This window comes from Manis pentadactyla, chromosome 2, assembly GCF_030020395.1.
Source record: "Manis pentadactyla isolate mManPen7 chromosome 2, mManPen7.hap1, whole genome shotgun sequence".
Classification (NCBI taxonomy): domain Eukaryota; kingdom Metazoa; phylum Chordata; class Mammalia; order Pholidota; family Manidae; genus Manis; species Manis pentadactyla.
The window spans coordinates 70457324-70472331 of record NC_080020.1 but is presented as its reverse complement, the minus strand read 5'-3'; the positions used below and the strand labels follow the sequence as shown (position 1 = coordinate 70472331).

The window sequence follows — 15008 nt, the reverse complement described above, 5'->3', positions numbered from 1 at the left end:
TGTGGGAATGTTTGATAACCTTGAGCAAGATTTTATTACTGTGTAACATCTGTAACAATGTGTTAAAATGCTGTGTAAAATATTGCTGTAGAATAGGATATCTACTCAAAGCAGCATTCTAAATAGAAGCTTTTATAAGCTCTAAGAAATAATGGGGGAGCCTCTTTTCAGATTACCATAATAAAGACAAGAAAAAGAAAGATCTTACTGGAAAGATTTTTAAAAACCTTTAAACTCCATAGTATTGCTTTATTTGCTTATGAAGAGAGATTCTTTGAAGTATTAATATTGAGGAAAAATTGATGAAGCTGCTGGCCAGATATGTTGCGAGTGTTAGACAATGCACGTTACAATCACGCACAAGTAGATACAATGTGGAACAACGGAAAGAGACAAGGTGTATAGGTGAGAAGGAGAGAATATGAAATTCTAACTTACGGAAAGGGATGTTTCTGGCAGGCAAAGTAGTTGTAAAGACCATGAGCTAAGGATAAAACAGCATCAATGGAAACAGCACAGCCTGTGGAAACATTTCAGAGGATATGAATTTAAGAGTAAGAGACTTACATAAATGATCAGAAAGAAGGCCCTGATGATTCCCATAACATTGTTAACCTTTGGGTGCGATCTCAGAAATCATGTAGACCAAACACTTATTTTACAAATAGGAAAAAAAGGCCTGGAGGGATTGCCAGAGGTTACACAGGAGAAGGTTTCCCTCATCTCCTGCCTCTATGTTCTTTCAGTCATTCAAACTTTTACATGCTAATGTATAATACAAAAATGTTTCTGTTCATTAAGAAAATTTGAAAATTATAAAAACAGAATGACAAAATCACCCTATAAAAATTAACGTTTTTTTTTTTTTTGCTTTATGTTAGCCTTTTACTTTTAAACACACATATTTTAGGATAAAACCTTGGCTATCCTATATTACTGTTTTTTAATTATTGTTTTTCACATAATATGTTGCTTATTACTGTGAAGCTTGTACATGCACAGTAGCATTAAATAAAAGTCTGCTTAGGTAGTTTCAAATAATCCCTTGTGATTTCCTGTGTATTTTCCAGAATTCATTATATAAGCAAGTGGAAGAAATGGAGCAAGATAGCCTAGTAACCTTAAATGTTGAGCGCTTAAAAGGAACATATGGTCGTATAACCATAGCATGGGAAGCTGATGGAAGTATTAGTGATATATTTCCTACCTCAGGAGTGGTATGTAATTCAAAACATCATAGGAGAGTTACTTTTTAATTATGGTTAGTGTTGATGCATGGGCCCAAACCTTGCTTTATTGATGAAGTGTTTTGAGTTTGACCATTTTAACACTGGATTCCTACTAATCACCATAGAGAGGTTTAAGGTTAGCTTTATTGTTGTGATTATTGTTCTTTTTATCTGCACAAAAGTCATCCTTTGAGGGTCAGTACATTAGCTGGCCAAATTGTGGGTGTACTGCATCAGAAAGATAAAACCAATCAGACGAGGAATGGAAAGGTGGTTTAAAGAGTTTGGGGAAAATGGAAGAGTAAATAGGGAACAAGGCTATGTACAATAGCCAGATTAATGTAGAAGCAGATCAAAGTTGTTGGGTGGTATAGGTTGAGTGTCTAATAATTAGACTCCAAGATTGAGAATTGGCAGTTTGCTAGGGAGATAAACTTACAAGGATGAGGAAGGCAAGAATGTGCAGAGGGAGGTGATGACCCATGGGCAGGAGCTCCTGAGGTTGAACTCAGGAGGGTATTTTGGAGCTGAGCTGCCCTTTGGAGTTGTTCCCTGTTGGGGTAAAGGGGCTGAGATGTTACATTCCAATTTGAGCTGTCCACGACCTCATGCCACCTTCTGGATGGAGCATAATCTTGGGAGAAACAGTTTGCTGCAGCGGAGGGCCATTCCCAGTGAGAAGCACAGAAGCTATCATTCCAGCTGCTAGGGAATAGATGCATTAGCTCAAGAAAGGGCTGAGGATCCATTCTCTACTGTTAGAGGAAAGGATAAAATTGAACACAGGTTCAAGAATGGAATCAAAATGATCCAAAAAATTAAATGACACACAAAGGGAGGGCATAAAGGGATTTTAGTTTGAAATGGAAAAATGGGTTATCTCCTTGACTTGTCTTAGGTTTCATAGGTTAATCTGTGATTTTGCTCAAATGCTTCTTTGAAGAGTTCTTTGAAAAGACCTCTCATGGAATTGTCTCAAAAAAAAAAGACAGATGTATATTATGGCCCATCATTTCTAGGTTTCTGTATCATTTGAAAGGGAATTGGAGTTTTGGTGTCTTAAACATGTTATGGCACATTTTATTGCATTGAGTATTTACTTTATGCAATCTACTAAAACTTGAAGTTATATCTCTCAGTTTCTGTATGTTCAGAAATATATTTACCCAGTTAATGGTTCTTGTATAAATATGATTAAAATTATTTCTAAGTTAAATGCATAATAGTGTCTCAAGTATAGACTGTATTTTGGAAGAATTAATCATTTTATTCAAGTGTCAGTAAACATTGTAAAGGGCCAGATAGTAAATATTTAAGACATGAGCTGTATGACCTCTTTCCCAGCTACTGACCTTTGCCTCTGTAGCACTCATCATAGTGATTGTGTGGAATTGAATGAACTTGGCTTGTCCCAATAAAATTTCTTTTACAAAAAAATGGATTTGGCCAGAGGACAGTAGTTTTCTGACCCCAGATTATATTAATAAAGCTCTTGTGTTTATCCTCAAGTGCCTTTTGTAGGTAGAGAGATGAGTGTTGGCAAAATAGGCCTGCAGTGCTAGTTGGAATACTTGTAAATGGTTTGTAGCCATATTGCTGGACAACAGGATATGAGGTGGAGAGTAATGGGCAATGACATTGAAGAAGCAGTTGGACGCCCTGACTGAAAGGGTTTCAGATGCTTGTTAGCAAATTGGGCCTTGACTCTTCAGACAATAGAGACACGCAGGTGGAGAGAGGCACTCTGATCTGTGTCTCTTTCTTTCTCTACCTCTCTTCTGGGTGACACATTGTAAGTCATACATCTATTTAGAGCTTAGCCAAAGGAAATAACAATCATGGCAAAAATTTTGTGAAGAAAAACATTTAAATTACTTTGCCATCTTTTATTTTTGTAGATTTTTAAAAAAATAAATGGTACCTAGAATTTAGACTCATAGAAACTATGTACTCTATATTTTAATAGACACGACACTTTGGCTACATGTTTTATTAGGTTAAGTTTTAATATTTTCCTTTTTTTCTAAGTCTTCCACTTTTAACATAAGAGGCATTTGAGTGATTTATAGAATTATATTGTGTTACTTAAATATCTCTTGTTTAAGTTGTGGCTAGTATTAAAATAAAATCTAACCTTTTGATATTCTTATTGCATGATGATGATTATAAAATAAATAAAATCTTCCTTTAAAATTTTAGATTTCATTTTCTGAAGGCCAGGCACTGTCTACAATCACTCTGACTATTCTTGCTGATGATGTACCTGAGTTATCAGAGGTTGTGATCATAACGCTCATCCATATGACCACGGAAGGGGTTGAGGACCCCTCAAAAGGTGCCACTATCGATCAGCAAAGAGCCAAGTCAGTGGTAACCACTCTGCCCAATGACTCACCGTATGGCTTGGTGGGCTGGCATGCTGAGTCACTCTTCATTAGAGTGGCAGAGCCTAAAGGTAAATGTTAAATATTTTTCAGGTTCTATTAAGTTTTATTGGATGAATCTGATATTTACTAGGAATATAAATTTCTCTTTTTAGATGATGTTTTTCAGTTTGATGGGTCATACTCAATCCTGTTTTCTTTCTGTCTGTCTGTTAAATGCTCTGGTCATATGATCACACAGCAATAATGCTATAGGAAGTACTTTTGCTTTTTTGAGACATTAATTATCCTAAGAGAAATATTAATATTTTAGTCATTGCAGTAGAAGTGACTGGTTTTTATTTTACTTTCTCTTTTTCATCCTTTATCTGTTCTCTTTCTTCAGATTTTCTCTCTACAGGTTTTCAATAGTTACAGGGAACAGTGAGCAACACAATAAAATGTACATGGTACTCAAGGTGTTAATTGTTAAATCCAAAGCAGTAATTAGAATAATATTTTTTTCTGTGAAGTGTAAGTGGTTACCTCCTATTCCCTTTGAGTTTAGTGCTGAAATTTTTGCCTAAATAACTTTTTAAATCAGCTGTGGGATACATTTTTGTAGATAAAGATAATTTGATTTATGTGAATAAAGATTATATATAATATGTATGTATCTAGAATATAGTACATGAAGGCTTTAATGTTTTCTGATAGGAACATGGACATGTTTCAAGGACCTTTGTTTAAGTAGTTGATGGGGGAAAAAAATAACATGTGATTATGCTCCTGGGCTTTTATATGGGAACAGAAGCAGTAGGACTTAAAGTGATCTGTTCACTAAATCATTCAACAAACATGCCTAGTAAGTGCCAGAAATTGTGGCACGGTCACATTTCTGTGTATTTGGTCATTAGAAACTCACAGACCAGTAGGGAAAATGGGCAAGAATTTTTTTCCTATTTATGGCAAATTAAAATTTAAAAACATAAGAAATGAAATTAAAAAATAGGTGCTGTGAATTAGTTTGAGCCTTGTGATTGGCGCCTCACTGCAAGAACAAAACTGCTTTTCTTCTAATGGTTAGTTATTAAATGATGACTGTGCTTAATTTTTGATTTGCAGAGAATCATTTTAGCATTTGTACTTGGCACCTCTGTCAACCTGCACCTATGCACTTTCCTAAGATTTTTAGCAGTTTTTGTTAAAGTGCCTGATAGGTGCAACATAGGGAGGATGCATTAGAGAGCCAGATGTGGGAATCTAGAACTAGGTTATAATGCTAGGACTGTATGGCGATTTCTCAGCACAACTCTGGGGACAGGGGTCAAAGCCCAGAAATACTCCTTGGGAGTATCCACTGTCTTTGTATTATCTTTTCCCTTAACTGTCTAAAAGGGATAGTGCAGAACATTCCACCCTAAGTGCTTGGAATGGGCGAGCAATAGAACAGCTTACTTACTTGAGACATGTCTGTCTCTCAGACAACACCACCATTCTTCAGTTACCAATTGTTCGAGATAAAGGACTACTTGGGGACATTGCCATTCATGTGATAGCTAAGCCCAATTTCTTACTGCACATCAGTAATCAAGCTACTGAGAATGAAGATTATATACTGCAAGAAACAATAATAGCAATGAAAGAAAGCATCAAGGAAACTTATGTCAAAGTTGCCATTTTGCCGGTGAGTGGAGGCTGCAGTGGATATGATGTAAAATAAAGAAAAATACTCTTAAAGATAAAAATGTGATGCTCTTGGAGGCAGAAATCTTTAAAAAGAATACTTTAAAATGTAAAAATGTGAGTACTCTAATTCTCCCAGCCATCCTAATATTTAATGATGAGTGGATATTAATGACTGGTAAAAATAACAGATGAATTAATTATTTGTATTTATTTTTGAATTGGAGTATTTTTTTAGTGAACTTTGAATCATTGAATTTGGATTGATTACATGTGATCGGATCCACTGTTTTGTTGGTTGTTGTTTTAAACTAATGACTGAATGAATACAGTGCCCAAATCTGTCTGGTTATTTTTATTGTTGGTTCGATAGGGCAGTATTTTCATTTCATGATGTGATTACTTGAATCAAGATTAATCTTCCGATGGTTCAGGTCTGGTGTTAGTGCTCTCCCTCTCTTTCTCTTTTATTTGTATAAAGAGAATATGTGTGTCTATTTGTAATGATACAGAAGAAACTGAAAGTGGTTAGTAGTGTCAATAATGTTATAACTAAATGTTGCATTTCTGTTATATATAATATTAACATTTACATATATTATTAAATAGTGTCAAGTGTTGCTAATAGTGGTATTAGAAGAAGTGGCTTCTGGAGAGGGCATTCTGTGATAGACATGAAGAATGGGGCAGAATGGATGTTTCCTTTTCTTTGAAATTTCTTGTTACTGTAATTTTTTAAAAAGTTAATTAAAATGTAGGATTATGTCTAGATTTACAAGTCTAGAGCTCTCCTTTTAAGATGTATATAGCATTTGCCATTTCTTCTAAATTTGGGGTGGGGGTATTATATGTGTAAAATTTATTCAATAGGATATGGTGAAAATTGTATGATAGATTTTTAAAAATTATTTTACTTGCCAGTGCTGTTATGAGGCTTCAAATGAGTCTGAAGTTGTCAGGAGGAATATATTAAAATATAAAATGGAATCTTTTATGTGTGATAGAGCTGCCCATTCCTGTGGATCTTTATTCCTTACTGAAAAATATCAGGTTTCCATTGCAAGTTCAATATATTTATAAAGTAAAATGCTGTATCTTTCCCCCAACTCTCCTTACCAGGATAATGCTCCCGAGTTGGAGGAAGGATTTATTGTCAACATTACCGAGGTGTATCTGATGAACTCTGACTTCTCTGTAGGACAGCCAAGTGTGCGGAGGCCTGGGATGGAAATAGCTGAGATAATGATTGAAGAAAATGATGATCCCAGAGGAATTTTTAAGTTTCATATTACTAGAGTGAGATGAACTTTAATGTATTTATTGTAGCACAGAAGCTTGTCCCTGTTAATTTGGTCAGTGTTATGTATTTTTAGCAAAATAATTGGTTTTACTTGTATATAGCTACAAATATATGTCTCAAAATTTATCTTATAAACCAATGCTTAGTTTTCTTGGAGCTAGATGAAGACTAAGCACATTTATTTTCATTAAATTTAAATACAAGAATTCTGAAGACCTATTATGCATAATTGTATCTGTTGATTTCTACTTTGAAATACAAGAAGAAATAACAAATAGAACGTTATGACATAAGATGTTACTTTTATCTTGCGTTTCAACTTATATTCTTTATTTACAGGATGTGGGTGGAGTTATTACTGCCTATGAGGTGCCTCCACCCCTGAATGTTCTTCAAGTTCCTGTAGTCCGGCTGGCTGGAAGCTTTGGGGCAGTACATGTTTACTGGGAAGCAACATTGGACAGTGCTGGCTTGGAAGACTTTAAGCCACCTCGTGGGATTCTTGAATTTGCAGATAAACAAGTATGCTAGTTAAGAACATATCAGCGACTTTTGGTCGCGCACCATACATTTTATAGGCATCTGTTAAATGAATGTGCATTAGTGATTGCTGAATTTATTAATAAACTCTGCTTCTGTGTCAAGCTAAACAGAACTATTATTAATTAATGTGCTATAATTTATTAATAGACAAAGGAAGAGAACTTGAAGAGGCAAGAGTCTCACCCTCTTCTGAACTTCCCCACCTGATTCTATTTTAAATAGAAGCTATAAAAGAGGATATGGCTTAGACGTGCCTAAGAATGTAAAAAAATGCCTGATAAACTACACTATTCCTGTGACTTCTAGGTTCTTTTATTCTGTTTATTTCTTAATGCTTATAAATACAGACATTGCACTAAAAGTGTACACATTTATTACTTAACGTCGAAAATATTTTTTATAATTAAAAAAGACTAAAATAATAGAAAAGGAACAAATAGTTAAGACTGGAAAAAATTAGAGAAAAATAATCTTGCTTTGGGTCAACCAGTGTTAGAAATTACAAAATATTCCCTAAGAGTTAAAAGTTTTGCACACTGGCCATTTCTAATTTGTAAGAATAAAATGTTTTCATAAATTTCTAAATCAGTAAGTGGAAAAATCTTGTGAACAACCATGAAAATGTTAGTAACCTCAAAGAGCAGTGTGCTGTCTACATGAAGTCTGATTTTGCCTGAACAAATTTGCATAGTTGCCCCTAGTTGGGCAGTAAATGTTGTTAAAAAATAAACATATAGATCTGGATTTTCCTACACATAAAGGCCTGTTATTGTTAGTAATTGAAATCATGATTTTTTAATAATTTAGAACTTTAAAACATTTCCTACTAAAAGAGGGGACATGCCGATTTTTACATTAAAAGCAGAAACAAGTAGCTTTTTCATTGAAGTAGCCTTCTAACTTCAGTTCAATTAGCAGCACTTTATTCTGTACACAAGGCTGAAGTCCCATCCTTTAGCAGCATCCTTAAGATCATATTATTCTTGGTTAGCATCCTATATATAGGGAAGGTATTCCTTATTTTGCAGTATAGATTTTAGGTACAGACATTTTAATAAGCTTTTCTGTAGCATTTGATTTGGGTCTTTGCCTCAGTGTGATGCCCAGATTTCTCACTTTTCTCTGTTACTAAATTGAACTTTTTAGGTGAATTGAGATAAAAAAACTATGAAGATTTTTGGTAAATGTGTATATTACAGTAGTGGAATTGCCTTCTGGGATACAGGAAAAAGATTTTAAGTATGGAGATACAGCTGGAATATTTTTATGACCAATAGTGAAATCAAAAGCTGGACCAAGTTTTACCTATTCATGTTCTCTAAAAACTTTTAGCCTAGACACAGACAAATGAACTAAATCCTGATCATAAACATCTAAGAACAGAGAATATTTGGGTTTTCTTCCTTTCTTTTCCCCTGCCTTATAAGAACAGTATTTGAAATCAAATGGATTTATACACTAATTACAGAAGACATGGTCATTTCTATGCTATCATTTTATATCATGTAATATTAATACTGGTTATACCAAGATTTATGTTTTTGCAATGGTTATTAGAGCCTGCATGGCATTTTAAATATTTTTGTTCAAGAATAAGGCTTCATTTATTACATATGTAATTTCCTCTATCTTGAGAATAACAGACTGTACATTTCTGACTTTGAAATACTATAAATATTTAAAATAGTATTATGAACATCACAGGCAAAAAATACTGCTTTTTTTTCTTTTGTACTGTGTTTCTAAGTTTCAACTAACAAATTAAAATATATATGATCAAAATTGCGATTACATTATGTCCTCCTCCCATCTTACACTTCCTCCTTCCCTTCCTGTCTCCCTCTTTTCCTTCCTTCCTTTGTTTTCTTTCATAGGCTACTGCAATGATAGAAATCACCATAATTGATGATGCTGAACTTGAACTCATGGAAATGTTCAATATCTCCTTAATCAGGGTGGCTGGAGGTGGCAGGCTTGGTGATGATATTGGAGTAACTGTTGTTATTCCACAAAATGATTCTCCATTTGGAATATTTGGATTTGAAGAAAAGACTGTAAGTTAAATATATTGGGGTGGGGGTTTCCCCAGGCCAATTTTTTATGTAATTTTTAGTAGAAGGTATCTTTCATTTTTTTTTTTTTAAGAAAACTCTTCATCGCCTCTCCCTCAAAATTCTCTTCTGAAGGGTGTTTTAAGTTGGCTGTCAAATTAGGGAACAATCCTCCAATTTGTGCACACAATTTGTTAGTAATGAGAACTCTTCTGTCAGGCAGTGATAAAGGGGAACAGATTCTTAATAAAACTATTGGGTGTAATAGATCAAGATCTACTTTGGTCCATCCATTCTGTCCTCTCTCTGCCCTGTTGCCAGGTTGTCATCCTGGTCCCAATGTGGAATTCTGTTACGGATCTGGGTGTTACACCCCAGGATGTGTTTAGTGCCTCTCCTTCTGGTGCTCTGCCCTAACTTCATTAAACAAAACACCACAGTCACCCCAGCTCATCCGTTTCTCTTCATTTCTTTTCTCTTACTTCTTTTTGGCTATTTATTTCTAAGACCTGGAAGAGAGAGAGCTTGATTATTATTGGTTCAACCACTGAGGGAGAAAAAAAAAAGCTTAATCATTTATGCAGCCAGGTTTGGTGACTAGTACTGAATTATCTCTACATCAGAAATATAAAAATGTTATACACTGTATCATAGTTATTAAGTACACGGTGGGTGTCATAATTTTTATGACTTTACCTTTTGAAGGGAATTCCAAGGTATAATAATCATAAAAATATTTATGTAACTCTGATATCCACAACAGCTTTTCCAGCTCTATATGTCACCATTCCTTTTTTTTTGATCACTAATATATAATCAGTAGTTCGCCATAGATCATTTAAAATAACAAATTAGTCTAATGCCCATTTGCTTTACTGTACTTTTGGATGCAAGGCTAGACCTACAATTTTCCCATCAGGTCTGGGCTTCCCAGATGCTCCAAAATTAAATAAACTAATGATTGCTTAATGATTTGATCCATTGAAATTTCAGTTTCATAAGAAAATGGGATCCATAAGAGGGACAGACATCCTTCTACTTCTTTAGCCTAGAGATTTCTTTTTTTTCTTTGGGAAAGGAATTAACACAAGTGGTTGTAAGGAGTGATAGATTCACAGAGGAGTAGCCGTGAATGTTACCTAGGCAACATGAAAAGTCTGGGAAACACAAAACTATATAAAGAAGAGAGTAAAAGTCTTCTTAATATGACTAGCCTGAGATAGACATCATTAATATTTTCTTGTATTTCTATCCAGGCTTTCGTTCTCAGCATATGTGCAAAGAAAAATATTTCAGTACGTGTAAATACATAATTTAATTTTTGTAAAATGTCTGTTAGCTTCTGAGGTTAGATAAAAGGTTCAGAGTTTTAGTCAAATCTTCAGTTAGTGAAACCTTATAATATTTCTGCTTTAACCTCATCACACACGTTTGGACTCTGTCATTAGTATGTTAGTAACTTTGTCTCACTGTTAGGAAAAATGAAGAGTCATGTTACCATTCATACATAACTTCTTTGTTCATTTTATCTTAACTCCTGTCATAAACTCTACTGCACCTGTATTCTGGAATCTCATATCTTATTTTAATAATCTTAAATTTCCAATTTGTCTTACAGTCTAGAAGTAAGAGTTAGGTCACCCATTCCCTACTGTGTTATTTCTCCTAAGTCTTGTCGTGAGGGGCAAATGAGTTGATATATATAAAGTACTTAGAACTAGGCTTTGCACTCAGTAGGGGTCTTGCAAATTTTATTTTTGGCAGAAGTAGGAGTGTTGCTCAGTCCTTTGTAGTTATTTTCTTCATATCCATTCTTTCTTACTGCCAAAGCTTCTTGATACCATGAATTGTATCTTTTAATTATGTCTAAGATATACAATATTGTGCATACTGTGAACATTTTGTTAGCATTATTTGGTGAATCCGATGAGATTCAGAACTGAATATTGAGAAGAGATTGTTAGTATAAATCTGTCAGAATTAATGAGTTTCTCACAAGGTCAGGGTGATAAGGTTACCAAAGTAATTACAAAGTACAGAGACTCATGGGAATCTGCTTGTGAACCTATACTAAAATGTTATCTCTGGAATCAAAAAGGACTTACATATGCAATTTGTTTATAATGGGCTTTTTCTTTCTCAGTTGTTTTCTTTCTTATTTAATATTTCTGGCCTCTGAGGAGTGATATGAATAGCACTTTGTTATGTAGTCAATACATCTGAACTAGATTCCAGGTTCCTCTTCTCCAAATTTAAAATATATCCATCCCTCAGATTTCTTAAGATGTTCTAAGGGTCCTCAGAAGCATAAAGTATATGCCAGAACTGACACATAATGGAAGCTCAAAAAATACCAGTTGATTCCAAATCTCTTCCCTTGGCACCAGTACAAAATCTCATGTAAAAACAGAACAAGACTATTAGATGTTTAAGGGTCTGTCTGTCCTGAAAATGGAAAACATTGTATTATACTTTTGTATTTACCTAACTGGTGGATATTATGGGCTCATTTTGGACTTTGCTTCACTGAGTCAATATATGTAATTCAGTTGAACCAGGTCTCTCTTAATAAAGGATCTTCTGTAAAAAATGAACAGTACAGGTAAATTAACTTAGGGAATTTCCTTTTCTATTTATGTCTGATTAATAAAACCTCTTGGTTTTGGACTTAACTAAAGTTGCAAACTATAGATCATTGAAAGGGCAGTTGAGGTCTGTTTTATGTAGGGAGCCTGGTTGCCATAATAAAGAACCCCCAAATCTGACTTCCTTGACATAATAAGGATTTGTTTCTTCTTCATTCAGGAGTCCTACACCAGTGTTCTGTGTTCGGGTCTTATGGACACTTCTCCAACTGGCATCTTGGGCACCAGACTCTTTCTGTCTGTGGCTCTGTCCTCCCATAGGTCCTGGGAGTCCTCTCTGGTCTCCCAGCAAAGGGGGACAAGGGGAATGAGGAGCGAGCATTGTGTGGGAAGTTGATGGCCAGACTTTTAGTAGCCATTTCACTTTAACCCATATCCTGGTCAGTCTTTTTTTTCAGTCACATGCCCCCCAGGTTGCAAGAGAGGCTAGGAAATGCCATGTAGCTGGGTGTCTAGGACAAAAAGGAAATGGGGTTTGGTGAAATATTTTTTCTGCTACATAATTGTAACATGCCATGAACAAAGTTCTAAATTCAAAAATTGCAGTCTTCATGTATAGAAAGAAGATTGTGGTTTTCCTGCTCCTTTTTTCACCTTACTGGATTTACTTCCTTTCAGGTAATGGTTGATGAATCCCTTTTGTCTGATGACCCTGATTCATATGTGACACTGACAGTTGTCCGGTCCCCAGGAGGAAAAGGAGCCATCGGCCTTCAGTGGATCATAGATGAGAAAGCTAAAGGTGATCTCAGTCCTTTGAATGGGACACTTCATTTTGATGAGGTATGGTCAACATCAGGACTCTGTAGGTTTTTTTAAATTTGTCATTTTCTTTTCTATAGTATTGCTTATGAATTCATATGGCAGTATTCACTGTGTCTGGAATTTTTTAAAAATCATATGCATTATGGGGAAAATCACAGACACACACACACAAAATCCTAGATGTCTGAAATTAAATTTAATGCAGATACTGCCTGTCCCATCATCAAAACTACTCCTGTTTCAACATTTCCTCTCCTAGTTGAGGGCAAAACCATTAGCCAAGTCAGCCATCTGGGTTCCATCCCCATCTCTCCTGTTCTGTACATATATTTAACCACTGAGTCTGGTCAATTTTCTCTTTTAAATACCTTTCTGTTCCTCTTTCTCTATCATGGCTGTGATAGTCCATGCCCTCTCATTTCTTGGGTAGTCTTTTAATTAATATTCCCATTGCAAGTCTTTCGCCTTTTCTATCCATTATCCATGCCACTGATAAGGTTATCTTCCTGTAAGGAATATCACATTCTGCCACCTCCTGCTTAAAATGATCCAGTGACTTCCTCTTAACCACAGGAGTTCAAGCTCCATAGTGGTTCCTGAAGCCTCTCATGAGGCAATCCTGGCTGTCCCTGCACCTTTTCTTCCCTCACTGCTTAATTTTCTTCATTTGTGCCTCAGTGATAGCAATCTCCTTACAATCCTCAGAATACCCTATGCCATTTCAGAGCTTGCTGCTACCCAGGTGTTGTTTCCTCCTCTTGTTGGTCTTATGTCACCTCCTCTCTGAAACCTTCTCTTCTGACTTAAATAGCGTTAAACATATCCTTGTGTGGTAGCTCTATACCTATTTACATGTTTACAGGAATTATTAGGTCAAGCCATATGGAATTGCTGCTCTTTGACCATTTTGCTCTACAAAGTGGTCGTTTCAAATAATTAAACTCAATAATGTTCCTGTATTTCTTCCCCTATAAGAATGAAGTCTCCTTTAGCTAAAATTTACAAATTACTTACATTTCAGTCTCCATATACACCTTGGAGCTCTTCATTTTGAGCATTACACAGAACGTGGGTTATTCTGATTCCCTTCTTGAGACCCAAGCCTGACCTTCTGGGAATTAGGTGATGTTAGGGAAACTTCCGGTGATTATTGACATACCTCTTCCTGGAGTATTGACAGTGAGAGGAGTTTTATCCTTAACAGCTGATTCCTTGATTAGGGTAAAATTTTCCTGAGTTGACAAAAACAGTTCAATTTTTAGATTAGAAGGAACTGAGTCAATCCCAGGCATGTTTAAAAGACCCCAAACAAGTCTTATTTTGGCAGAAAACACATTCATTTCAAGGATGATGAGAAGTAGCCACAATTATCGAGACAGAAAAAACATGTAAGTATGAAGAAAAAATGGATGAGAAAACTGCAAAATGTTTCTCTTCTGTAATGAAGAAAAAGATGTTTTAAGAAACGGTGGTAAATTAGTCATTAGGGATGAAAGTACAGCATAGACAATATAGTCAACAATAGTGTAATATTCTTCTATGTTGACAGATAGTAATTATACTTACTGAGATGAGCATTTAGTAATGTAGATAACTGTGAAATCATTATGTTGTATACTTGAAACCAATATAAAATTGTATGACAACTGACCATTGTTTATTATAGGGAGGGGGCTAGGAGGAAGTGTGAAATAGGTGAAGGGGATAGAGGTGCAAACTGCAAATATTAAAATAAGCTAGTCAAAGGAATAGAAGTATGACATAGAGAATATAACCAATAACACTGTAATATCTCGATATGGTAACGGGGTAACTACACTCACCGTGGCTGCACCAGATAGGGTATGTAATTACTGAGTCACTCTGTTGTACATCTGAAACCTCTATAAGATTGCATGTCAACTTTATTCCAATAAAAAGAACTGGAAAAAAATATGCAAAGCTGTATATCAACTATACTTTAGTTAAAAAACAAGTGTGATGCAGAACTTCTATACTGCGTCAAAATACTGTGTACCATAGTAGCAGAAAACCAATCTCAAACTTATAGACACTAAGAATTTTTAACATCCACATAACACTTCGAAAAAAATGGTTGAGGTAGTGTTTTACCCAGTCAAAAACTGAATCAAAATAAATCATTTAAAAATGGAAAGCACATTACAAGCCATCTGTGTGTTCCAGCCTCCCACAGTTGATAACTTTGAAGAGGATCAAGATCTCTCTGTCCAAGTAATTGTTTTTTATGACTCCTGAAGATGATGATTCTTTCCCAAACCCAGTAGAATGGTTGGAAATGTTGTATTTGTTTATGTTTTGTCAACACTAGCCAGGCAGACCTTGACTGGAGCATCAAATAGCTCTTTCTGGGGTGATTTTGCTGGGTTTCCTATCTCCGCCCAGCTCCCTCCTCCTTCTCTGCTCCT

General features: G+C 35.3%; 1 protein-coding gene across 1 annotated transcript in view; it reads left to right on the top strand.

Moving 5' to 3' along the window:
- Positions 1–15008, top strand: part of ADGRV1 (adhesion G protein-coupled receptor V1) — a 487139-nt gene that overhangs the window by 122791 nt on the left and 349340 nt on the right. Inside the window, exons 52-58 of the mRNA XM_036925534.2 lie at positions 1071–1217; positions 3429–3684; positions 5077–5279; positions 6398–6574; positions 6918–7100; positions 8996–9175; positions 12436–12600. Coding sequence (XP_036781429.2) covers positions 1071–1217; positions 3429–3684; positions 5077–5279; positions 6398–6574; positions 6918–7100; positions 8996–9175; positions 12436–12600 — 1311 coding nt within the window. The remainder of the gene's footprint in view (positions 1–1070; positions 1218–3428; positions 3685–5076; positions 5280–6397; positions 6575–6917; positions 7101–8995; positions 9176–12435; positions 12601–15008) is intronic.